The sequence below is a fragment of the Cololabis saira genome, chromosome 2 (genome assembly GCF_033807715.1).
Source record: "Cololabis saira isolate AMF1-May2022 chromosome 2, fColSai1.1, whole genome shotgun sequence".
Lineage (NCBI taxonomy): Eukaryota > Metazoa > Chordata > Actinopteri > Beloniformes > Belonidae > Cololabis > Cololabis saira.
This window is the reverse complement of record NC_084588.1, coordinates 32113220-32140984: the sequence shown is the minus strand read 5'-3', so window position 1 is coordinate 32140984 and position 27765 is coordinate 32113220. Positions and strand designations below refer to the sequence as shown.

The 27765-nt window shown below is 40.0% G+C and overlaps 1 protein-coding gene across 2 annotated transcripts; it reads right to left on the bottom strand.

Moving 5' to 3' along the window:
• Positions 1-9: 9 nt before the first annotated feature.
• On the bottom strand, positions 10-19966 carry sltm (SAFB-like, transcription modulator). Of its 2 annotated transcripts, none has more exons than XM_061743530.1 (20): positions 19826-19966; positions 17292-17379; positions 17139-17194; positions 12518-12545; positions 10683-11262; positions 10059-10102; positions 9872-9975; positions 9550-9699; positions 9322-9434; positions 9077-9237; positions 8879-8979; positions 8699-8755; positions 8446-8600; positions 8154-8334; positions 7448-7572; positions 4613-4786; positions 3290-3604; positions 3071-3206; positions 1253-1404; positions 10-1169 (listed from the first exon to the last, which is right to left on the bottom strand). In XM_061743530.1, the coding sequence occupies exons 1-20, from the start codon at positions 19958-19960 to the stop codon at positions 1061-1063; spliced, it is 2964 nt and encodes a 987-aa protein (XP_061599514.1). In that variant the 5' UTR covers positions 19961-19966; the 3' UTR covers positions 10-1060. The 2 variants fall into 2 exon arrangements, with proteins under 2 accessions (XP_061599514.1, XP_061599522.1); XM_061743538.1 differs by having other exon boundaries at positions 9872-9972.
• Positions 19967-27765: the final 7799 nt, after the last annotated feature.

The window sequence follows — 27765 nt, the reverse complement described above, 5'->3', positions numbered from 1 at the left end:
AACCAAATGTATGAGAAATTCACTCAGTTTAATGAAGCATGAACCCACACAGATATGTACATAAAGGAGAATATGGAGCGAGTCTTAGTACATGCACAACAGTCCTGGATGTTTATTGGTCCAAAAGGAAAAAGAAGCTTTACAGGTTTCAAAACTGCATGAAGAAAATAAATAACACTGAAATGACTAAATGGACATTATAAAAGTACCTCCTGACAAAAGTATTGGTTGAAGTCACGGCTGACCAAATACCGACTCTTCTTTTTAGGTTAGGAAACATTAAGGTTTCTGACCAGATGGAGATTCAACATTCTGCATCTTGCAACAGAATTACTTTGTGCTTCTATGGGAAGGTTCAATAATCCAAGACAAAATACCTCAACAATATGCGCCTTGCCAAAAGTAAATCGTAAAAATAATTGACTGAGAACCAGAAGCAGTTATTGAACTTTTTTCTTTAACGGCCATCTGACTTCACTGAAAGTTCGATAGTAACAGTTTAAAGTCAAGATTTCATTTCACACGGACATAAAGATGGTGCCTTGCGAGAGGTTAAGAAGAATCCATTTGCAACTACGCAGGGTCTTTTTACAGATTTACACATCTTTCTCAGCCAAATCTAAATAAAATCAGGCAGCCACCCACAAGCATGACTTAAAAAAAAAAAAGTTCTTCAGCAAAACATTCAAATGAGCTGGTTATCCATATAGCTTTATAGTTCACTAAAATAAGACATTACAGAGGAAAACTGAGTGTAACACTACGCTGTTGAAAATGTACAGACAACACTCGATAAGAAGTCATCACTTGCAAACTTACAAAGACCTAGGACTGTACAATACCTTCCTAAATAGTAAAATTGTGCACAGGTTTGTTTGATGACAACAGCAGAACTGCCAGGAAAACCCTACACTGGGGTAAACACCATGTCTATACATAGTAAAATAGTGTTACTTCATGGCCACAAATGTGCCGCCGAAAACTGATTTTTCTACAAATAAAAATAAAGAGTTCCAAAAAGTCTTCTCAGATTCTTTTAAGTGGCAAAATCTGGTTGCTGTTAGAACGGCCGAGGTGTTCCTTTGAAAGTCTTGAATCCACCAACAGAGCCGCTGGAAAGGGAGTTGTTTGTGATCTGTACAATTCGACTCATTCCTGATGAGGAGTGACTGCAAAGAGATAAGTCACAGTAAGATGGCTGCACCTCAGGTACAGTATTCAACCTCGTCATTAATCTATCCATTTGCTATACCTAGTAGCCATCATGCTGCCCCGAGTGTCTCCCATTCTGCGATTATCAGGGAAGCCACCTCCCTGGGAGCTTGAACCACCATGCCAGTCCTTCCTCAGTCCTTCATCCCTGCTGTGTCGCTGCACCACAACCTGGCGACCGGATGTAAATGGCTGCAGAGAGAAATGGAGTCATCAAGTTACATAAAAGTAAAAAGGTGTGACAAGTTGAAAGCCAACACTGAGATTTCAGGATTGCTTCTATGGGGGAAAAATACCCACCGTCCATCCTGCTCAACTGGTTGACCAACCTTAATGGATTAAAAAGAAAACATGGCACGAAATGTCTGCTCTGTGGTGCATCTCTCCATGTGTGTCTCGGTTTGGCTGTGTGAGATTTATTTTTTATTCCAAGTGAAAAAAAACCACAACAGGTGCCAAGCAGTCAAATGATTAATTTGGCCATTTTTCCAGCTCTTGCTTCCCCCTTTAAGGATCCTTCTCCCACCCTACTCCCTGACCAAAATCAAATCCTGGTTAACCTCAAACTTAATTAACAGTAATAAAACTGAACTTCCTTGTGGGTACCAAAGCTTCCCTCTTCAAAGCTGGTAGTTTTACCTTACATTGACAGCTCCATAGTTTCCCCTCCCCTCAGGTTAAGAGTCTGGGTGTCATCCCTGACAGCTCACTTTCTTTCAAAGCTCACATCAACAACATAACTCGGTCAGCATATTTTAATTTAGGCAACATTAATCGCCTCCATCCCTTTCTCACCCTTTCTCACCCTCTGCTATCCTGGTCCACATCCTCGTCACCTCCCACCTTGATTACTGTAATTCTCTTACGTCTACTCAGTAAATCTCTCCATAAACTCCAACTGGTCCAGAACTCAGCACCCCGCATCGTCACCAGAACCCCCTCTTTTCACCACACGACACCCGTTCTGCAGCAGCTCCATTCAGATTTGCCTTCAAAATTCTCCTCCATACCTCCAAAGTCCTCCACGACCAACCTGGCTCTGCTGGAGGTTGAATATTAAAAACAATATTCTTCAAAGAGAGCTTGAAAATGATTTGTATATTTCTTCTCATGCAGTCTACATTATCATTAAAAGGAATGTGGAGGGATATTGGGGCGTAAAAAGCAAGGACATAGGGCTAAACTGCCAAACTATGATCTCCAATCCCTCGGATATAACTGTATCAAGAACTGTCATTCATCAGAAGCTGCTATGACCACAACAGCAAGGGTTAGTCTTGGAAACTTTTTGTCAAACTCCACATTCAGAAACACTGCAACTTTATCATGTAAAAAAAAAAAGCCTCTTATCAACCTTGTCCAGAGATGGTGTTGAGCATTTTGGGCTCAAGACATCTGTAATGGACACCATAGTGGTACACCATGTGTACTGTAGTGAGTTCAATGAATAATCCAGACCTTTTCTGGAATAAATTGATATTTGGATGCTTCCATTTGTCTTTGGTCTGGAGCATACAACCCTCAAACTGTTAAAACATGGCAGCATTAATTCAGAAAATGACAAATCGTAGATCAACATCTGCTTTCAAAAAGGACATCTCTTCCAGAATCATCCATGAACTTTCTAATAAGACTATACAAACCAAATTCTGCTCGTCTAAGGAAGGAGATGGTACACGCCTCTCTTAACCAGGCCATGAGAGAATGCGTGAAGAATTTTGGATAAAAATGTGACCACAATGGCCACTCTGTTGAAAACCTCAACAGAGGTGTTTGCAGATAAAACGCACACAAAAAAAAACAAAACACACCAGCTGACATTCTTCATCACTTTTTTCCTTTTAACTTGTGAACTGACCTGATCATTCATCACCATGGGTCTCCGTTCATCTCGATCATTAAAGCTGCTCCTTCCTCGGGCTGAGGTGCCTCCTCTCAGAACCGGACCTGGACCATCTCTGCCTGGTCGCTCTGAGCGCATGCGGATGGGTCCTCTGCACAACAAACAAATTATATTGAATATACCTGAACTAACAATTAATAATGCTTCAAAGAAATATAATAATTATTCTTCTACCTTATGTCTCCCTTGTTTGAGTTTATTGCTCCCTCATTCTTCCATCCGTGTCCTCCATCTCTCTGTGCGCGACTGTGTGACATGGTGGGCATTGTACCTCTTGCCCCCAAAGGGCGATCATGAATTGGTGCAGGGCGTCTGTCATCTCTGTCTCTGCGGTCTGTATCCCGCACTTCACCGCGTGGAGGCGGCGCCTCAGCTCTGCGGACTGTGTCAAAGTTCTTGGGGAAGCGATCAAAGCCTGAGCCCTCTGCCGCCCTGTGAGGAGCAAGCCTACTCTTCTTCGCCTCTGGCTCGCCCTCAAACCTGTTGCGTCTTGGAACAAAAAAAAAAAAGACCAAAATTGGATTTTTGAAAACCAAAAAGAGAAAAAAAAAAAAAAAAACCAGCAGAGATCAAGAATCATTGTTCCTTTTCAAAATGTAATTCTTTCAAAAAGTTTAACACCATTTTTGATGTACTACAAATATGCAAGTTTTGTTAAAAAAAAAAAAAAAAAAAAACTCTGACATCCCCTGCTCAAAGTACAGTTGCTTTTATCCAGAGAAACGTACAACAGAGGAACACAATCAAACTACAATAACACAGTAGATCAAAGTAAGTACAGTTAAGTCAGCAGTCAAATAAGTTCCGCTAAGATGAAGTTAAGACCAAGTGCAGTTCAAGAAGTTAAAAAGAGAGCAGTTAATGGCAGAAGGTGTTCTTGGAAGAGGACAGCCTTCAAGAGCTTCTCCAACATAAAGAGGGACGACATCGCTTGCGGCCACTGTTGAGGAACTACATGGGAGACGATTGTCGACTGCAATCGCCTCGTTTGAAGAGAGGGTCAGTGTGTGTTTTTGTGATGAGTGCAGTCCTCGGGAAGGGGTTTATGCGTTTACAATTGAGTAAACGCCAGTAAATTGAGTAAACCTGTAGCCAGGTGCGGACCCTGAGATCAACTTGTAGGCAAGCGACTTGTTTTAGTCAAGCAGACTCCGGTTGCCAGTGTAACCCAATGAACGTGTGACGCAGATGCACCGCAGCATTCTGGACCTTTTGTAGTGATTTTAATCACACAAGAAGGTATAACTTTCAGTCCTGACGGTAATTTTCCATAGGATAATCCCTGGAATAACCTCGCGTGAATCCATCTATGGTGTCCATAAAGCCACATCGACCTGCAGTGATTGTAGGTTTCTTAGCAGTTGATTTTTATAGACTCAAAAAGTGGTTTTTAAAGTCAGTTTAGCGTTACCATATATAGTTGTGAGACCAGCTCTCGGCATACTGTAAAAACACCAAATAAAGGCCCAGGCGTTAATTGGCTTCAATCGCACGTACCTGTCATATGTGTTGGGATGTTGGTCAGCGGCATCTGGAAAACGACCCCTTTCACGAGAATTAAAGTTTGAAAAGCGGTTCTGTTGCCTGTTGAAGTTTGAGCCCTGGTTCATACGGACATCTGACCCCGACTGCATCTTCTTGTTCCCATTCCAGTAAGGATCATCCCTCCGACTGAAAGAAAAGGCATAGACATTCCTCATAAATTCAGAGCAACATTAAGGACTATGAGGATGCACAATTTTTTAAATCGGATAGGTAAATTCTGTTGATTTAGGTGAAAACGAAATCCAATAAATTAGAAAAAATTCAAAATAACTTGCTGTTGTGTAGTGTCTTTTATAACAGTCTGTGTTGCACGGACTTCATGTCATTTGCTGTGCATTACTGGTAGTAACTTAGCTTATCCCTGTGTCTGCCCAACTGGAAATTAGCTCCAATAGCACGATGCCAGAGGCAACACGTCTTTGCCAGTCTGGTTTTCTTGCCTGCAGCGGACGACGACAACGCTGCTGGTCGCAAAGAATTTTCAGGATGGATACTAAGATGTGGGGGAAAAAGACTGCAGGTTTTACCCAACCAGTCCTATATCTCCCCTGAACAGTTGTCATTGTGATGAGGTTGTATTAGTGTTGATATTCCCATTTAGTATCATTTTAAAACTGTAGAAGTTTTTTTTTTAGATAAATGACAACGTAATAGAATTCATTGTACTTTGAGATAATTCTGTGAACCCTTTTTGAGGATGCTTTTTATTTAATATTTGACAAACATTTGACTTACAGTAAACTATACAAACACCTCTCTCATCGTCACACTAAAGGGATGCATCGATGCATTTGTTTGTCATTCATAAAATACTTAAACATGAATTTTGACAAACTTAATATAGTTCTCTCAAACCTGTATCTTCAAAGATAAACTTGAAGGTTTGTAATTTGCAATTTTTTATACTGTTTTTTTATTTAATATACACGGTGACCGACTACAGGCCTTGGGTGCACCCAAATTCACTGTGTGCAATCACAGTACATTTTTAACCTAGACTATTTTATTTGACACATCCAAAGTGTATCTAAAAAAGTGTTTATGAAGTACTGTGGCATCTTACACACAAAATAAATAAAAAAGGATCATTTGAAGAGACAGGACTTCTCTGCCGTTTTCGTCCAGAGGTACTAAAATATTTGTTTGTTGTTTTTTTTAAATCTTTAATATAATCTTCTTGTCATGTTGTGGGTCTCTGGGAAGCCCCTAGAGACAACTTCTGTTGTAATTGAGGCGATATAAAGGAAATTGAATTATAATGTGCAGTTTGTGCACCCAGGAGATTTAAAAAATAAATATATATATGGTGGCCAAGCAGAGGCAGTTAATAATCAGTAATTGGTATTGATTTAAATTTTTCCATATCATGCATCCCCATTTATCTATAAAGTGATAAGATTTAATCTTCTATAATACTATTCAAAAATGTTACAAGTTGTGTGAATTTGCCTGGCTCAAACCCTCAAACCCAATGGGCAACAAAATCTTAAAACATGTCGGATGAATGCGTTCTCTTAATCAGACTCCCAACATTGTTGTTGTCATGTCTAATGAACCCAGCGGTGTATATCACTAATCTGACTGGATCAGACAGACTGGGATCCAGCCTCACCAGGTCCGACAAATGTCCTCCAACAACACAAATATTAATTGATGCGCGCTTGTAAACGGATGGCATGCGCAAAGGCGCCAGGTGAATTTGACATACGATCAAGTGTTCAGAGCAATTTAGCAGATTCAGTTATAAGAACAATATTCAAAATTTCCTCTTCTCTGATCAGAGTATATTAGCATCAAAATACATTTTTTAATATGCGTTTATTTTTAAAAACACCATGAGACAAATGAAGGAGAGAAAAACAATCTAATCTTGTTGGGTTTTTTAATGTCAATTGCTCCACAGTACTCCATGTCTGGAGTTGTGTTGGGATTGTGCATGTGGGAATTCTTGTATATTCAATATCAAACATGGCTGCAAATTCTAACAGACTTTCTTTGCTTATATTTCAAAGATCTTACTTATTACTGATCACAACACTAACTGCAAACATTTGATTCCTGATCAGTCTTAACCAGATGAAGAAAGCCGTTAAATCTTATGCATCCATGTGTGAAACTGAACCTCCTAATTATCAATGTCATGGGTAGCATATAAACTAAACCAATTTATGACTCAATCCTAGCTTTCCTTCATTGGCATTCTGTTAAATTCTGGATAGAATTTAAATGTCTTTTTACACAAACAGCCCCTTAGGGGCCGAGCTCATCCTAACAAAGCACTTCCCTCTCAAAACGACACGTTAGTGGCTACTATGGTTTCTAAAAAATAGATTGAGAGAGACTTTAGCTGTCGGGCTCCTCAAGGAAACAGCTCCCACTTGGCTTTTGTGATGCAGACACAAGCTACATTTAAAATTAATCTTAAAACCTTTAAATAAAAGGTTACAGTTAGAGGCAGCTTTAATGATGGTATACTTTTGCGTTTATGTGTAAATAATATTGCCATTAACACTGATAGAGATTAAAGACAGAGATCTCTGGCCTGATCTCTCTGTGTAAGTTGGTCTCTCTCCTCTATTACTGCAGACCCCCGACCAGTCGAGGCAGATGGCCACCCTCCCTGAATCTGGCTCTGTTTGAGTTTCCTGTCTAGCCTCTTTCAAAATAAAGGCCACTAGAGCCACACATTTTTTTTTTTTTTTTAAGTGCATAAACATGACTGTTGTGAATCAGCGTTTTACAAGTCAAGTGATTTAAACTGAATTTAATGATAAAATATATACGTGCCCGTTTTCCGCCTCCCGGCCTCTCTTGAGGGTGTTTCTCTTTTCTTGCTCAAACCGGAGATGCTCCTGCTGCCTCCGAAGCTCCTCGCGCTCACGTGCCATGCGCTCTGCCTCCTTGCGCCTTTCCTGCAAGAATAAAAATAAACATTTACTCTGAATTTTGCTGTATAATAAGAGGCAAAGAATTAAAAAAAAATAAAAAAGTGGTTTAGTGTATGTTTAAACCGTTTAGAGAAAAATGTATTATCTCTCTTATTTGGCAAAAACAACCCAGCAAATGTTTAGCCGTCTTGTACCCTTTGTCCACTAGGCAGGGTACTGACACCAAACATTCCACATGTGGACAAATGTGTTGCCATCCTTCAATTAAAGAAATAAAAAGCTTAACCTATAATCCCCTGTCATTAGGCTGGACTTCAAACATGCTTGTTTTTAAGCTGTGGCCCTCTATTTCATCTATGCTTTATGACAGACATATTTTCGACCAAAGAGCCTGAAAGAAGCTTTACATCTGTCACACTGCTTTGTGGGTACAGCCTTTTAAATTCAACAAGCTGCTTAAAATATTAGCCGCTGCTATGTTGAAAGCACAATGGGATTTGGGTGTGGGAAGAAAAAGAAAAATCAAGTAGCCATTGAACTGATTTGCTACAGAAATAATCCAGTATTTAGAGTTGGAGACCTGAAGACAAATGAGTTCACACTACCTGCTCTATGCGAATTCTCTCCCTCTCAAGCCTCTCTCGCTCCAAGCGTTCCCTTTCCAGTTTTTGTCTCTCCATCTCCAGTCTCTGGCGCTCCCGGAGTAGGTTCTCCCGTTCTTCACGCTCCCGCAACAAACGGATCCGCTCACGTTCCCGCCGTTCATGTTCTGCCATTTCACGCTTCCTAAAAGTAAAATCACTCCTCGTATCAATTCTCTTTTGAAAACTGACGAACGTATAACCCCTTTCATCTTTAATCTACCGAATGTGTCAAATGTGAATTAATTCAGGTTACCTGCGCAAGTCCACAGCTCTACGGACACGCTCCAGACGAACCATGCGTTCACGCATTCTCTGCTCCTTCTGCTCCTTCATCTTTTCAAAAGGCAAGATATCTCCATCTTCCATTTTGTTGGGAAAAGTTCGCTGTTTCTCTCTAATCATCTCCAACTAAGAGGGGAAAAAAAACAAAGTACACATTTATATTATTAACACTGAAATCTGTTTAAAGTAAAATCAGTATGTCGAAAGAAAAGTTACTCATGTACCTCTTCAGGAGGAATCAACCACTTTGGTCTTCTTTGAAAATTGGGATTGAAAAAGGGCTGAGAAAAAAAAGAAAAGCAAACAGGATCTCTTTATGTCCAGTGATAGCAATTTCACAAAAAACTCACGTTCAATACAATATCTTTCATAAAGCAATTCGAAAAAAAAAAAACCCCACCAACCTTCTCAAAATATCTTCCCCTTCTGAAAGGTCTATTCCTGCCAAAATTGAAATGCCTTTTGGGATAAGGGAAATCCATCATCTTGTTTGGGCTCTTTGACCCTAGAAAAGTACACATAAGCAGAGAGATCAGAAACATCATATTTAATTAATAACTAAATAAGATTCTTTTAGTGTTGAGAACAAAACAAAAACTTACGTCCATGCTTTCGGTCATCTCTTTTTGAGGATTCTTGTTCCGAGCCAGATGAAACGGAATCTGATTTTCCACTTTTGGCCTCAAGGTTCTTGCTTAAATCTTTGTCCTTTTCCAACATTTTATCAGATTTTTTTTCTTCTTTTTTATGAGATAGCTGTGTTCTGATTTTAAAAGAACCAACAAGTTAAATGGGCTTTAAAACAGACAAACAGAGGATTAACGTTTCAATTTTTGCAGTCACCCACTTGTTTGTCAGTTTTGTCCCAGTGGAGGTACGTTTGTCAGTTAATTTGCTGGAACCTGCTTTTTCTTCCATTTCTTTCTTTGATGGCTCCTTTTTGAATGGATCATTTTTGGCCTTTAGAAAACAATGTAAAACAAAAAACAACTTCAATGAACTGTGAACACCTTAAACCAACAGCATAAAACAATGTAACAAAATGTAAATCAATTAATAAATTGATTATGTTTACCCTTTCAACATATATCTGTTGTCCATGGAGCTCTGTGCAGTCAAGATGAGAGATGCATCGCGCCACCTCCGTACTCGAAGACATCGTCACTAATCCATAACATTTTGAACCAGGACTACGAGCATTTGTAACCACCTTGGCGCTTAAAACCTGTTGGAAACATTTGTGACAGAAAGCAAAGTTGCAGTGATATTTTAATTCATAGAGAATATCAAGGCTCCGGTATAACCCTGACCCTGAAAAAGATTAAAAGTGGATACAAGGAAGGATAGATGTATAAATGGATAACCAAAGACTGATTAAAACTGAAACCATTAGTTACCTTCCCATATTTGCCAAACAGGTTCTTCAGATCAGCTGCTTTGGTGTTTGAAGACAGGCCGCTCACCCATACATTACGAGAAGAGCTGTTACTTCCAACAGCTGCTGACAAAAGAAACATTTTTTTTTTAAACTGAGACAAGTGATGTCCAGGATGTCATAGTGATAACATTTGAGGAACATCTTACCCTTTTCATCTTTTGCAGCTTTTCCATCTCTGTCGCTTGAAGAACTGCAAAGCAAATGTTGCAACAATAACACAAAAAATGAGTCGAAGTAAATAAAACCTTGATGCAAAGTGACGGGCATATGTTCAATCGAATAAAACATGTGCACTGTTGAGGAAAAAGAAAAAGAAATCCATTTAGGCAGGCCGCAGATCTGAACCAATGTCTCAAAGGCTTCATTGTTTTTCCAGTGGTGAGATGGGTCAAGCTTTCAGCCAATTTATTCCCTGGACCAATGAAATCTTCAGAGGTTTGTTCAACTTCAGTGAATCATTTGACCAAAGGTTGGGGGGAGATCATCACGGTGTCTAAAGCTGATTTACACTGCCTTGTGTAGAAAAGGGCTTTACAACTGTAGGAAGGGTCAAAGTAACAAAATAAGAGTCGTTTTCTCAGCTCCAGGATATGTCACAATTTAACCAACTTCGGGAAAATAAATGAAAATAGTAAATTGCGGGATTAGGTACATCAGTGAAAATTTCCCTTATGGCAAAAAAATAAAAATCTTGAGGCTACCCACAATGACGTGTTCTTAGTGAGCTGGACTTGGTAGTAGTATCAAAGAACTGACATAGAAAGACAAACCTCTTAGCGCGACCTGATGCCCCAGTTGCAGAGGGGCCTTTCTTCCCAGAATCCTTTTCTTTATCTCCGGTTTCGGCTTTCTTCAAGGCGTCTCTGCCGTCTTTCTTCATGGGATCACCTCTGGAGTCATCTTTCTTACCATCGCTCTGGCCCTCCAGCTCTTCGTCCTTCATGTCATCATCTGGATCCATCTCCGCAGAGGCCTCTGGCTCATCAGTGCCTTTCTCTGCCTCTGAATCTGGAAGTTTCACATGTTTACCTGTTTCCAGGAGGTCGTCGCCATCAACATCTAGGGTGATGGCATCTTCATTTGGGATTGAGACGGATAGGTGATCGTCTTCATGTTCTTTTGAGGAGCTCATGGCCTCGGCATCCATCTCAGCTTCTTCATTCTCTGCGTCTATGTCTGCTTCCTCATCCGCCTCTGCATCGACCTCTGGATCTGGATCCGGCTCTGGCTCTGAATCAGCTTCAGCCGCCACAGCTTCAGACTCTGGTTCAGGCTCAGAGTAAGCAAGGCTGTCCTCGCAGGGTGGAGGCTTAGATTTTTCACGAGTACCATCATCTGTATCAGTTACATCTGAGGGATTTAATAAGGATAAACATGGCAAAAACACAACTTTTAACATCGACAAGTCGTATGTTACTACCTAAAAAGTAGAACATCAAGCACATTTAGTGTTAACTGTCATCGAGGTCGCAGACATCATAGGTAGACACAAAACACAATCTCCACGGGAAATGGGATGATTCGGTGCTCCTCGTTTCTTGTCAATTTGAGAACTTGAGCCATTCTTTACAGTGAAGGTTCTGTTCCAGGTGCTTCATACAATGTGTAGCAGCTCTCCAGATATGACTCCAACAACGTCCGCATTATGATGAGAAGTTCACGAGTTCTCCATTCGTCGTCTCCTCAATGCAAAAATACATCTGCAGCTGATCAGCACAAGGCAAGTCATCTGAATTAAGGAATCTTCCAGCATTTCTTCAAAAAAATTAATGCAAATGTCCTGGTACATCAGCAAAAAATAAATTTTCCCAATCATCAAACCCAACTTGATATAAGTGTGTCCAGTCCACGGTACGAAAAGTATATCACTTTGAGCATAACAATCCATCCTTTACAGATTTGGGCCATGCTGTGAGTGCTCTGTCTCTTCTTTGCACACACCGTGCTGGAGCTGCAGTCAGCTGGGTATTATCTTTTTCTGGAAATGTGTTGCCTTTGGACATATTGCATGGGTGCCGGTGAAAGTGCTGAAGAATGTCAGAGTCCTTGAGCAAAGGCAAATTCCAAGTATATTCAACAGACATATCTTGACAAAAATCTGTATTTAGGACTCCAATCCTGTGTCAAGTGACGTATGAAGATATGCCGTGTACACTTGTCAAAGGTCTGTCCATGTAGTCAATCACGGTGTCAACAGGAGAGTTTGATGATTCCTCAAATCACTGAAGTTGTTGCTTCTTTCAGATGATGGGGTGCATGATATCAGCTTGTGAAATTCACTCTTTATTGGCTTGAAGAATGTAGGTGTTTAAGCACGAAAAGCCATGGAAATCCTCTGATGGAAACAGAACTTTCCCCCCAAACGGTGCTTTTTCCAGAGAAATATGGTACATAAAAACCAAGATGATCCAGGTGCAATGGATCCTTTGTGCAGTTAAAAAATAAATACCGTTGCCTAAACAGTGCAGTAGTTTGCAGAACCATAAACATACAATTACTGTATGTATTCTATCAGAAGCAGGTCATCATACACAAGTTGTTTGAAAGAAGGGGGAAGGGGAAAAAAATCTGTCAGCAATGGTCATTAATGTGACTGCATACATACCCTTTTCTGATTCATACTCTTCATTTTCCTGGAAAAAGAAAATGCAAAGATAAGTTAACCCCATGGGTTCACTGTTTGTTTTTTTTATAGAGTAGACATCAGTTTGTTGGAGTTTTTTTGTTTTGTTTTTTAATTCACAGCCTCTTCATCTTACTTAAGTCTCCCATATATACTAATGGCTACACAAAAGCATCTAACTCGCTCTCACATTTTATCATCATCAGCCAATATACTGATGTTGAGCTGTCCACGGTACTTAATTCCTGTGTGCTCACTGACTCACTTTGGTCCCAAAGATTACATACAAAGCTTACTGGGATACTACTGGTGCCTTAAGAGCACTGTTCCCTTGAGTCGATTTTTAGACCTTTTTCAGACAGTTACTTAAATCTCTTAGGAAGTCTCTCGGCTTCAAGCACATACAACGAAACCCTATGAGTGCATTACTGTAATGACTGGACAGGAGATGCCCAAAAGAGCTATTCAATGTCCTCTAGAAAACAAGTTATTTTTCTCATTATGACAAATAAATGTATTAAGCATGCTGAACTTTGACGAACTGACAGTAGATGGAGCTGTTGAAAAAGTAGATTAATTAGTTTAATTAGAAGTGTAAGCTTAATGGAACTGTGTGCATCTGCTGGAGCAACTGCCGCAGTTTAGACTTTTGGCAGTTAACTTACCCATACATCATTAATATTTAAATTGAAATACATTAAGTCTGAAATGGTAAGACTACAGCAGCAGCAGCAGGTCATTCAGGCATAATGTCAAGTTTATTTGCCACCACGATTATAAAAACACTGTACATGTCTTAAAAGGAGCTTAATTGTTTGGTTTCAGTGTTTCTGACTTTGATTACATTTTTGTTTCCCCTTTTTCTTTAAAAGATATGCAGAGGAAGTAGTTGTTATGGTAATTCAATCAATGTATAATTTTCTATATTTGTACAGGCTACCGTCTGTTTCTGTATCACATATATCATACCCTTCCACTGCTCACTTTTAACAGTACCAATATGGTACAATTTATATCCTGCAGCACTATGATGACCAGAACCTAGGATTAACTCAGTTGGGTTTGTGAATTTTCTTTACATTTGCATGTGTATGAGTGTCAAATAAAACTACTGGATCCCTCAATTTCACTTTGTGATGAAAGAAATATCTACCTACATAATCTATCAAAATGAATTATACTGAGCCATATTATCCTTAGTGTTACACTTCAGAAATTATAAATGTTGAGGGTTAAATCTCCCTCATATTTAAACTGTTTCAGGGCTTGAAATTAACGCTTTCCCAGGACCAGGGAAACTTGTTTCTGGCCAAGTGGGATCACTAATTCACATGCTAGGTTGGGCAAGTCCAAGTTGGAAAAAGCACAATCCAAAGTAGATATTTTGGGTTATTCGACCAAAAACTCAGCACATTCCATGGTTTAATATCTTCTAGAATCACCTCTAGCAGCAATAAGTTTCATACATCGAATCTAATGGCAACCGGGTCTCTGGAAAACACCTAGAGATAACTTCTGTTGTAGTCGACGCTATATAAATAAAATGGAACTGAAAAGAGTGAAATGTAACCATTTAAGATTTTCATGGATGGAATAATTGAACATATACCAGAGTTAATTTAATCCTAGTTTGAGCAGTATTGTGGTTTTATAACTGGACCTGGTCTAAGGCCTCTAAAATGCAGTGTAACAGTTTTTTGGTCTTGTGTTGATTCAGAAACTTCAGTGTTAGCAGAAATTGCTCCTGATCCATTTAAACTCCCAAAAAGGTTCAAAGAAAGGTTAAACACGTCTGATATTACTTGTTTAAGCACCTCTTTTCAAGGTTACATCAATTCCCAATGTTTTACTACCGATCTGTGAACTGAGACGGACGTGTTACGTCTGACTTTATGCGATGGAAAAAACATTTAAAAAAAGAGAAAAGGGTGAATCAGCATCACGCTCTGGAATATTGCGGTTTTAATCAGAGCTGTGATAGGCAGATAAGAGTAGTTAGTCATCAATATCCCACCATGAGAAAATAACCATCAAGGAGGTTCATTTGTCTAATTGTTGAAAATATTGTTTTACTTATTAAAAACCAAAGAACATGAGAAACATTCTTAAAATGCGCATCTCATGAGGGGAATCCGGGGTACGCAGGATGTCTCAACTGTCAATTTATTTGTTATTTTCATTTATCAGTTTTATTCAACTTTCTAGACCCCACTGGCCCCATTTTGTTACCGTCTTTAACGCCTTCATATATATTCTGTGATGCTGTGAAGGAATGTCTGTTTTTCTTCAATAAAAATAAAGTTCCAAAAAAAAAAAGCACATCTCATGATGCAGCAGAAGCTTATGTACGAGGGCTCAGCCCCGGACAAATCACACTCCTGCTGTACAATTTATCAATGTCGCGAACCCAGACTTGGTCACCACGCTGGCAACTCATCTTTATTAAGGATGCGGTTATTGTCCGGGTGCTGGAACACGTTTATAGTTTCACTTTGAAGTGCCAACGTTTGCGCAGCGTGCTCCAAATACATGACGTTCTGCAGCATCTTTTTTTAAAGGCCCAAATAATCCCAGTATGGATGTGCTGTTGCTCTTCAAAACTAAAGTTGATGCAGTGCTCTGCTCACTCTCACATCACGTAACAACCTTGTAATCACTAACAAGGCGCTTACAAAATTGCATTTCATGATATCGTGACATTACCGCAAATGCAATTAATCGTACAGCCTTAGTGAGACGTATAACTTCTTGTTCCCACCGGGTGTGGTGACCGCAGCTTGGCTGTGTCCATATCAGTCACTGTGAATTGCTACCACTCTGTTTAACGAGAGTGACCTAACCAGAAGCACCAGGGCATTTTTCAGGAGCATGCTAGGAGGGACCTTCTCCTCTGCGAGAGATAAGCACCTTCCCACCGAAGATCAAGCTGGCATGAGATAAGATAGAAGAATGGCACGAAAACACAAGTGGACTCCAACTCGTACATAATTCATCTTATCACGTGAAACTCCCATCAACAATTTTAGTATGATGTACTTTTCAGAAAGCTACAAGAGCTCCAATGTAAATTGATTAAGTTTATATTGATAATGTCCTATTAGCACTAAGAGCTGGTGGCTAATATTCCTGCCTACAACTGTTTCATATGAGCCATCGCTGTGTACTCTCTTCTACTGTCATGAACGTCAATGTTTAAACATGCCAAATGAGGCCCGTAAAGCAAGATGAAGTCTTTGGGTTTTATACAAATGTTCCACACTGTGTGACCTTGCAGTGAACCTGCTAAGGTTGTCACTTCTGGGAAGGTTGCTATATTCTTTTATAGTGGTGCAACGGATCATCATTGATTCGTTTGGATCAATGACTTCGGTGTGGCACAAATGTGATCCACTGATCACATTCCCTGAGGAAGGGAGGAGTTTGAACACCCCCCAACATTTATATCCCCTGTATGGGAGCATTTTGGCCACCCTGTCAAATATAATGAAGGAACGAGGTTAGTCTTTAAAACCGTGACGGTGTGTAGGCACTGTGGCATAAGAAAGCAATATGACAGTGGAAACATATCAAGCATTGCATTTGAAGTGACATAAACCCGGTGTTTCACTGACAGGAGTGAAAACGAAGGCTGCTCAACAACGTCACCACAGCATTCATGCAGCCCATTGTTGCACTATCCAACCACGCAACAGCCATCACAAACGCTATCAGTGTGTTTATTGGTGCAGACAGGGGACATAGTGACTGCAAAGAAGTCCACACTTTTTTTATGTTGCACTTTAAGTTGTTTTTCATTAATTATGTTAAAAAGAAAATATTATGCCTTGTGCACTTGATTCTATATATTTGAATTTATTTTGAATTTGAAGTTTTTAAACGAAAAGACAGAACTTATGATTATTATTGTCTTTTTTTTTGCTGATCCGAAAAATGATCCCATCCATGACTCTGATCCAAGAAACAATCCAAACCATGAGTTTTTTGATCCGTTGCACCCCTATTCTTTTATGCCTGTAAATATTCTATTCACTACAGACTGACTGACTGAAATTTGTCTGGAAATGGAATTATCATTCCCAGATTGATGAGCAGCAACAGCTATTTTTCTATGGCGATTGTTTACATCTAATATTGTGTCAATACACCAGTGCTGCACACCATCAAAGCCTTTTCCTGTATAAAAAGGTGATTATACTTCTTTTCACTGATAAGCTAATTAAATACATTTCATTTGCAGAACCTGGTTGCTACTTGCAGTCTTTATTTCTATGAAAGTACCATGGATATAATTAGTTCAATGCTTTTGGATGTAGGTTCAGTTTTTGTTAATAATTACACAGTGTACTTTGTTGCATTATGTTCATGTATGATCATTTTCACCTCATTTTAATACCTGATGAGATCTGGTGATTTTTTTTAAATCATATTTTGAAAAATAATCCTTAATAATGAAAAGGTGTGCTTATTTGCACAAGTCTACATCGAATAAGATGGTCCCTGTGAAAGATTCTTAAATTAGCATCTCATCATATTTTGCAAATGAGGACAAAAACAAACAAAAAGTGACAATTTTTTGGCAAACAGAAATGTATTCCACACTAACCTTGGAAAGGGTGTCTTCTTCTGCTGCGGTGTCCACATCAGATTCGACTTTCTTCCCTGAAAGATGACAATAAAAGGAAAACAAAATTAAAATGACAACATCTGAACTTAAGTCAACATGACTGTTGGATAAAATTATTGGACAAAAAATTACCTTTTGCCTTTCCACTTTTCCTAGTTATTGTGTCACTTGGAAGCTGGGTTTGAAAGTTTTCTGGGTCACCACCTTCATCCTCAATAGCCTTAAAATAATTAACAAAAGTTCATAAAAAGGAAAAAGTGTCACACAGAGATGGACTTTTATAACAATTGCATTTAAAATGTAACTTTTGCCACCTTTTCCATATTAACACAGTTATATATTCCACTTGGGTAAAGTACCTCGAGATGACTTGTGAATTTGAGATAAACAAAGTAAACTGAATATCATTAACATACAACCCTTGGGGAAAAAAAAGAAGAAGAATCTGCACCCTTTAAGGGTGTTAACACCCATTTCATACAGAGTAAAGGTATACCACTACTTAATTTCTCTGGCATTGTAAAAGCAAAAACAAATTTTCAGACTAAGCACACAAAAAAATTAAGGACAAGGAAAAAAGGCATCATTTAGTAAATTTCATTCATGTAATAAATATCTGCACCACTAAAACAAAGAGACTTGGAGACTTGTTTAAGACTCTAGTAGGTGTGAGTTGTGGGGAAAAAAAGATGACCATGCCATCAACATATTAGCAAATAATTCTCAACCACGATCTTGAAATGATTGGATCATTATACAGGACTGTCTCAGAAAATTAGAATATTGTGATAAAAGTCCTTTATTTTCTGTAATGCAAAAATGTCATATATTCTGGATTCATTACAAATCAACTGAAATATTGCAAGCCTTTTATTATTTTAATATTGCTGATCATGGCTTACAGCTTAAGAAAACTCAAATATCCTATCTCAAAAAATTTGAATATTCTGGGAATCTTAATCTTAAACTGTAAACCATAATCGGCAATATTAAAATAATAAAAGGCTTGCAATATTTCAGTTGATTTGTAATGAATCCAGAATGTTTGACTTTTTTTTTTTTTTTTTTTAATTAAATTGCATTACAGAAAATAAAGAACTTTATCACAATATTCTAATTTTCTGAGACAGTCCTGTAAGACTTGTAGCAGACCTATGTGGAAGCCGAATGAGCTAATCTATTCATTTGAACCAGATATGTTGGAGCAGGAAAACATCGGAATAGGTAGGCCGCTACCAACATTTAAAACCATTATTACAAGCAATATCACCTGCAAATGGTAAGAAATGCTCAAAAACCAAAGAGGGAAAAACACTTCAAATGACCTAAAGCAGTACAAAACAGGTGCGCTAACAGCGTTTATTCTCAACCCCAGAATAATAACGCGGTTGAATTGGTTTTATATTGGATATTCAAAGACATCCATTTAACTTGTGATACATACCACTGATTTTGGTCATATTGCTTGTGATGTGTTCATGGTCATCTAGACTATATATATCACAAGAGAGTAATTATTATAAAATCATATTATGGGCTGATTTAATGAGGTTTAATGATGATGTAATGAGGTTTAATGAATTCAACACCAAATGAATTAAACACCCATAAAACTTGTGATACATAACACTGATTGTTTTCAAACCACTTGTGATGTGTTCATGGTCATCCAGACTATATATCACAAGACTGTAATTATTATAAAATCATACTATGGGCTGATTTAATGAGATTTAATGAATTCAACACCCATAAAACATGTGATACATAACACCAATTGTTTTCAAACCACTTGTGATGTGTTCATGGTCATCCAGACTATATATCACAAGACAGTAATTATTTAATTAAAAAAAAAAAATAAACAATTTGTGTTATGTATCACAAGTTTTATGGGTGTTGAATTCATTAAATCAGCCCATAGTATGATTTTATAATAATTACTCTCTTGTGATATATAGTCTAGATGACCATGAACACATCACAAGCAATATGACCAAAATCAGTGGTATGTATCATAAATTAAATGGATGTCTTTGAATGTCGAATATCCAATATCAAACCAATTCAACCGCGGTCAGAAATAATAGCGTCAGTTTACCTCAACTGTAAATATTTCATATACATGTATTGAATAACTGAACATTACCCCACTTAGCTAAAACGGTTTGAATATAATTAATAATAATCCTCGGCTGTTGCAGTCACATGCAATCTGGCCAATTAGTTGGTGCAAAATAAGCACCATTTATTTTTATGTCGGCCGCATTTCTAACATAGCAAACAGGTTCAAAAGGCCCAGTTTCAGTTCATGGCGCGGACATTATATTTGTCTTTAATTTATGTTTAGCCAACTACGACTTAAAACAAACTAACTCTTTCAATCTGTGTGACATTACGGCGTCACTTTATGTTGGTGTTCATTCTGTCTTAACTAAAAATACATATCCCCAAACGTATGGCTGTGTATGCATCAACTGGTATGCAAGTGTGAATTATAGAAACCAAAACAGAGCCATCAGGTTTCATTTTGCGGTTCAACTGTTGTTAAAATCGTTTATAACCGGAACCCCGTCAAAACATTAGATAGCATGAGCGCTAGCGTCGCTGCAACATCTCCACCTCATTAAGGCTTTGTGGGGAAAAAACACGTTTTACAAATTTACCTGTTTAAGTCTTGCAATGAGAACACTTTTTACACCAGCTGTGTCCAAATTCCTCCGTTTGAGCTCGGATTTAAGATCAACTACCCTTAATTCTGAAATCTTCTTACACTCGGCCGAAATGGCACCCGACGCCATTTTACCTCCAGATTACTGAGGACTGCGCGCGCATCGGCTCCTTTGCCCACTTTCTTCTTCGCTGTTTTAATTTTTTGTATTCAAATGATACAACCTGGTTGCAACGACCTCTGCTGTGATGGTGCACCAGTGGAACGGTGAGTGAAAAAAAAAAAAGCATAATATGCTTTTTTTATATTATGTTATGTATATTATGTTTATAATATATATTTAAAAAAATTATATATATGTTATATATCAAATTGATTATATAATAATAATAATAATAATAAGATAAGATAAGATAAGATAAGATAAGATAAGATAAGATAAGATATTCCTTTATTAGTCCCACAGCAGGGAAATTTGCAGTGTACAGCAGCAAAGGGGATAGTGCAAAACAAGAGGCATCAATAGAAATAGAAATAATAATAATACAATAATAATAACAGAGTATGACGCACTATAAACAGTACTGATTTATACAATAATAATAATAATAAAAAATACTGGTATACAAATAAGATAATAGACGGATATTTACATAATTGCACGTTGTAGTGAATGATATTGCACATTATTTTCTAGTATGTATTTTCCAGTATGTACAGTATATACATTTATTGTCAGGTTGTTACGTATGTATGTGGTCTACTGTGAGCAGCTGGTTGTGTAGTCTCACAGCTGCAGGGAGGAAGGACCCTCTGTAGCGCTCCTTCACACATTTAGGGTGTCGGAGCCTGTCGCTGAAGGAGCTCTCCAGCGCTCTGATGGTGTCCTTCATGGGGTGGGAGTCCTTCTCCATCATGGATGACAGCTTAGCCATCATCATCCTCTCTCCTCTCTAATAATAATAATAATAATAATAATAATAATAATAATAATAATAATAATAATAATAATAATTTATAATAATAATAATAATAATAATAATAAATGTTATTTTTAAAGGCGCCTTTCTTAGCACTCAAGGTCGCCGTACACAACCTGTTAAAAAAATAAAACCAGCAGAATACATTTTTTTTTTAACGAGGTAGGCAGTCTTGAACAGATGAGTTTTGAGTTGGGATTTGAAAAGAGTCAAATCAATGTTTCTGAGTTGGGGTGGTAATGAGTTCCAGAGACGAGGAGCAGAGTGGCTGAATACTCTGCTCCCCATGGTGGTGAGACGGGCGGAGGGGACAGACAGTTGTATGGAGGAAGAGGATCTTAGGGCTCGGGAGGGAGTGTGGACGTGGAGGAGATCAGACAGATATGGGGGGGCGAGGTTGTGGATGGCCTTGAATGTAAACAGGAGGACTTTGAATTGAATGCGGAACTGAACCGGGAGCCAATGGAGCTGTTGGAGGACAGGAGTGATGTGATGGATGGAGGGGGTGAGAGTTATGATGAGGGTAGCTGAATTCTGGACCAGTGGAAGTTTGTGGAGGGATTTGTGAGGGAGGCCGAAGAGGAGAGAGTTGCAGTAGTCCAAGCGGGAAGTGACAAGGCCGTAAACAAGGATGGCGGCAGTGTGGGGCGTGGAGGCGATAGATGTTACGTAGATGGAAGTAGGAAGACCGGGTAATGTTATGCTGAGTGCTGTCCAGGATGACACCCAGGCTCTTAGCTTGGGGTGAGGGAGAAACAGTAGAGTTGTCGATGGTGAGAGAAAAGCTGTCGGTTTTGGATAAAGTGGATTTGGTGCCAATGAGGAGAACCTCAGTTTTATTACTGTTTAATTTAAGGACGTTTTGGGTGAACCAGGTTTTTATTTCAGAAATGCAGTCAGTAAGGGAGGTGGGCGGGAAAGAGGACGCGGGTTTGGTGGTGACGTAGAGCTGGGTGTCATCAGCATAACAATGGAAATTGATGTTGAATTTGCGGAAGATATTGCCGAGGCAAGAATTCTACAATTTGTTCTACAACAGTTCTACAACAACGCCATGTGTCCAAACATACGGTGCGTCCGAAATGCCATACTAAACAGTATATACTAAAAAGTATACTTAGATTCGGCACACTTTTGAGTAAATATCAGTAGTATGCATTAATTCGGACGTACTATTAAGAGCGCACACGTCACTTCCTGCCGTTGGGAGGAAGTGACGTGTCACAGTAGCAGTAGCAGCGCACCGCTCCGCTTTTTCCTGTTTATCCTGGCCGAAACAAGATGACATTATATAATATTATTATATACAAATATTATAATATTAATATTATATAATAATATTATTATACTTAATATTATACTTATGAAATATACGTATCACTTAGCAACCAAACACTGCTGCATTGCATTGTGGGAAGTTTCTGCTTAGCTAGTGTCCATCAATCCCCACTAATAAATTTCTCCGGAATGAGTATGGATAGTAACCCCTGCCTCTCGCCTGAAAATAGCTGGGATAGGCTCCAGCAGACCCCCATGACCCTGCAAAGGATAAAGCAGGTATAGATAATGGATGGATGGATGGATGGAGTATGGATAGAGCATACTATTGAGTATGTTCTAATGTTTCGGACCCACTAAAAAATCTTGCATACTCATTTTGCATACTCATTAGGGTGGAAGTATGCAATTTAGGACGCAGCCCTAGACCCCGTCCACACGTAGCCGGATATCTGCGGATATCTGCTAAACCGGAGATATTTTCCTACGTTTTGACCTGTCATCCACACGAAAACGCAAATAAACGAAGGTTTAAAAAAACTCCGGGCAAAGTGAAGATTTTTGAAAACTCCGTTTATGTAGATGCGTGTAGACGGAGACAACCGGAGTTTTGCGTTTTCGAACATCACATTATGCGCCAAAACAACAACAAATCTGCTCTGACGTGCGACTTTTGTTTACTACAGAACTACAGATGATCCAGCATCTGTTCTCTATTTATTAAATAAATGGTCTCTGCTCTTGACCACCACTTACTGCCGACACAGAGGCTACGCCGTAGGGTATGCGGCGACGCGCACCCTACGGCGTAGGGGCCGCGGAGCCCCCGCGGAACCGCCGCGGAGGAGCGGCGGAGCCGCGGAGCCGCAGCTTCCCCGGGAGCCGCAGATGATCTACAGGTTAGAATGCTTATGAATGTGGTCGAAAACGCAGATCTTCGGTTATGTGTGGAAGGGTTTTTTTTAAAAACGATGTAATGTGGATGCAAATTTTTTTATAAACGGAGGGGGGAAATATTCGTTTTTAAAAATACCCGGCTACGTGTGGACGGGGTCCTAGTGTCCTAGAACTTGAATTAGAGTTCTAGAACGAGAAGTAAAACTAAAGTTTTAAAACTTAAGTCTAGAACTAAAACTATAGACTTTAGTTCTAGACCAAGAGTTCTGGAAATAGAACTAAAGTTGTACAACTAGAACTAGAGTTGAACAACAAGAACTAGCGGTGCGTCCGAATTGCCACACTAAACAGTATACTAAAAAGTATACTTAAGTTCGGCACACTTTTTTTTTTTTTTAAATATTTTTTTTTATCCCGGTTTTTTCCCCATTTTATCACCCAGTGCTCCTCCAAACAGTCCTAAATATCAGTAGTTTGCATTAATTCGGACGTACTACTCAGAGCGCATACGTCACTTACTGCCGTTGGGAGGAAGTGACGTGTCACAGCAGCAGTAGCAACGCACCGCTCCGCTCTTTCCCTTTTATCCTGGCCAAAACAAGATGACCATCCATCCATCCATCCATCCATTTTCCGCCGCTTATCCGGAACCGGGTGGCGGGGGCAGCAGTCTCAACAGAGACGCCCAGACTTCCTTCACCCCAGACACTTCCTCCAGCTCCTCCGGGGGGAGTCCGAGGCGTTCCCTGGCCAGCCGAGAGACATAGTCTCTCCAGCGTGTCCTGGGTCTTCCCCCGGGTCTCCTTCCAGAGGGACATGCCTGGAACACCTCCCTAGGGAGGCGTCCAGGAGGCATCCGGTACAGATGCCAAAAGCCACCTCAGCTGACTCCTCTCGATGTGAAGGAGCAGCTGCTCGACTCCGAGCTCCTCCCGGGTGACCGAACTCCTCACCCTATCTGTAAGGGAGCGTCCAGCCACCCTGCGGAGGAAACTCATCTCGGCCGCTTGTATCCGTGATCTTGTCCTTTCGGTCATTACCCAAAATTCTTGACCATAGGTGAGGGTGGGAGTGTAGATTGACCGGTAAATCGAGAGCTTCGCCTTTCGGCTCATTTCCTTCTTCCCCACGACGGTCCGGTACATCGACCGCATAACTGCGGACGCTGCACCGATCCGTTTGTCAATCTCACGCTCCATCGTTCCCTCACTCGTGAACAAGACCCCGAGATACTTGAACTCCTCCACCTGAGGCAGGACTTCTCCACCCACCCGGAGAAGGCACGCAACCCTTTCCTGGTGGAGAACCATGGCCTCGGTCTTGGAGGTGCTGATTCTCATCCCTGCCGCGTTGCACTCGGCCTCAAACCGCCCCAGCACATGCTGAAGGTCCCGGTCCGATGAAGCCAACAGGACAACATCATCTGCAAAAAGCAGAGATGAAATCCTGAGGTTCCCAAACTGGATCACCTCCGGCCCCTGGCTACGCCTAGAAATCCTGTCCATAAAAATTATGAACAGGACCGGTGACAAAGGGCAGCCCTGCCGGAGTCCAACATGCACCGGGAACAAGTCTGACCTACTGCCGGCAATGCAAACCAAACTCCTGCTCCGATCATATAGAGACCGGACAGCCCTTAATAGAGGGCCCCGGACTCCATACTCACTCAGCACCCCCCACAGAATGGCACGAGGGACATGGTCAAATGCCTTCTCCAGATCCACAAAACACATGTAGACTGCTTGGGCAAATTCCCATGAAACCTCAAGCACTCTGCAGAGGGTGTAGAGCTGGTCGAGTGTTCCGCGACCGGGATGAAAACCGCATTGTTCCTCCTGAATCCAAGGTTTAACTATCAGCTGTATTCTCCTCTCCAGTACCCTGGCGTAGACTTTCCCGGGGAGGCTGAGAAGTGTGATGCCCCTATAGTTGGAACACACTCTCCGGTCCCCCTTTTTAAAAAGAGGGACCACCACCCTGGTTTGCCACTCCACTGTCCCTGACCTCCATGCAATGTCGCAGAGGCGTGTCAACCAAGACAGCCCTACGACATCCAGAGACTTGAGGTACTCAGGGTGAATCTCATCCACCCCCGGTGCCCTGCCCCCGAGGAGCTTATGAACCACCTCAGGCCACGTTTACACGTAGCCGGGTATTTACAAAAACGGATATTTTCCCCTCTACGTTTTCAAAAAAATCCTTGTTTACACGGACCCGCATGAAAACGGTGTTAACGTCATGCCAGCCAATCAGAATCCTGGAAAAAACATCAACAAATGACACGTGTAACTTCCAGTTGAGGCTGATTTATGGTTCCGCGTTGCCCCGGCGCAGAGCTTGCGGCGCAGGGCACGCGGCGACGCGCAACGTACGGCGCACGTCGCCGCGTGCCCTGCGCCGCAAGCTCTGCGTCGATCTGGCGCGGGACCATAATTCAGGCTTTACTTCCAAGACGGAATATATAAAAAATACAAGAAAATATTGACGGTGGCCAAACTAATTGTAAACCCAGGTCGCACACATGACGCTGGTGAGTTTCTGGTGCATAATGTGACGTTCTGAAGCTTAAATCTCCGTTTCCTCCGTTTTCCTCCATTTAGACGCAAACGTGAAAACTGAGTTTTTGAAAATCTCCACTTTGGCCGGAGTTTTCAGAAATGATCGTTTTTGGGGGCTTTGAGCTGCGTTTTCGTGTAAACGAATGGCCAAAACGCATGAAAACGCCTCCGTTTTTGCCCCGTGTAAACGGGGCCTAAGTGACCTCGGCTTGGGTGATGGATGAGCACGTCCCAGAGTCCCCACTCTCTGCTTCCTCAATGGAAGGCATGTCAGTCGGATTGAGGAGATCCTCAAAGTATTCCTTCCACCGTCCGAAACAAGATGACATTATATCATATTATTATATACGAATATTAATATTATATAATAATATTATTATACTTAATATTATACTTATGACATATACGTATCCGCGCAGCACATAGCAACCAAACACTGCTGCATTGCATTGTGGAAAGTTTCTGCTTAACTAGCGTCCATCAATTCACACTAATAAATTTGTCTGGAATGAGTATGGATAGAGCATACTATTGAGTATGCACTAAAAAATCTCACATACTGTTTTTGCATACTCATTAGGGTGGAAGTATGCAATTTCGGACGCAGCCTAGATTTCTACAACGACTTATCTAGAACTAGAATTCTAAAACTAAGGCTAGAGTTCTAAAACTTGAACTCTTGTACTAGAACGGCAACTAAAGTTCCAGACTAGGAATAGCGGTGCGTCCGAAATGCCATACTAAACAGTATATACTAAAAAGTATACTTAAATTCGGCACACTTTTGAGTAAATAGCAGTAGTGTGCATTAATTCGGACGTACTATTAAGAGCGCACACGTCACTTCCTGCCGTTGGGAGGAAGTGACGTGTCACAGCAGCAGTAGCAGCGCACCGCTCCGCTTTTTCCCGTTTATCCTGGCCGAAACAAGATGACATTATATAATATTATTATATACAAATATTATAATATTAATATTATGGAATACTAATAATATATATATAATAATACATAATAATAATTATATAATAATATTATTATACTTAATATTATACTTGACATATACGTATCATCTAGCAACCAAACACCACTGCATTGCATTGTGGGAAGTTTCTGCTCGGCTAGTGTCCATCAATCCACACTAATGAATTTCTCCAGAATGAGTATGGATAGAGCATACTATTGAGTACGTTCCAATGTTTCGGACGCACTAAAAAATCTTGCATACTCATTTTGCATACTCATTAGGGTGGAAGTATGCAATTTCGGACGCAGCCTAGGACTAGACTAGTACTTAGGGCCTAGAACTTGACTTTGAATTGAATTGAATATTCTACAAATAAAACAAGAAGTAAAGTTCTACAACTAAAGACAAACAACAGCAAATATAGGCATGATCAGATTATATTGATTAGTTTTTTGGTCTTATAATTGGTCATGGGTTTATTTAGCTTTAATGGCGCCTCTCTAGTGGCAGACTGTTGCAGTTGGTGCAAAATTGAATCTTTCTTTAGGTCTTTTTTTAGATGAATTTCTGACACACACACACACCCATTTAAAATTTGACATGTGACCTGGTTGTTCTGGTACGTTTTAAAACATTCCATCACAATGAAAAGTTAGAATCAGCAGCTTACATTTCAACAGACCAGCTAATGATCAGAAAAAGATCTCAGATGAAGATTTAGGATATACTGTAAAGCAGGAGGAAAATGATTAGGAAAAAAGGGTGAGATTTTCCCCCTTTTTCCCCGTTACTCATCACAGGGAGTGCAAGATCTCCTTGGATGGGGTGTTGATGAACTTGTAGTGTGGTTTTGAAACAGAAGTATCAAGTTTTTCCAGACAAGACTGCAGGAGCATGCTCTGAACTCCAGTATCTCCACGTGGATTTCAAATGTTATAGGTTGAGACCTCAGACAGATCGATAGAAGTGCTTTTATAGAGCTTGCAGTTCTTGTTCTTGGCAACAGATACTGTGAATCGTGGTCATGTGACTGTGAAAGAGCACCTCATTACCCCAGATGTTGAACTGTTGAATGTATGTTTCCATCCGTACTCTTTGCTGAGGAGCTCACCTGTGTTACCTGCATAGCTACCACAAACAAAACACTCAAGAAAGTTTGCAATTAAACTTTACAGATTTCATATTCATTTTATCTTTGTTTGTTTGCTTATTATTCTATAAGTTGTTTACACTGCAATGACAAACAAATTTCTCC

What these genes read in the sequence shown, in the direction of transcription:
- sltm (XM_061743530.1), bottom strand. Translation starts at nt 19,960, where the DNA reads ATGGCGTCGGGTGCCATTTCGGCCGAGTGTAAGAAGATTTCAGAATTA. An exon ending in GGTTGATTCCTCCTGAAGAG is followed by an intron (nt 8,601 to 8,698) that starts GTACATGAGTAA and finishes TTCCCCTCTTAG; the next exon opens with TTGGAGATGATTAGAGAGAA. An exon ending in GGCCGGGAGGCGGAAAACGG is followed by an intron (nt 4,787 to 7,447) that starts GCACGTATATAT and finishes CTTTTCTTTCAG; the next exon opens with TCGGAGGGATGATCCTTACT.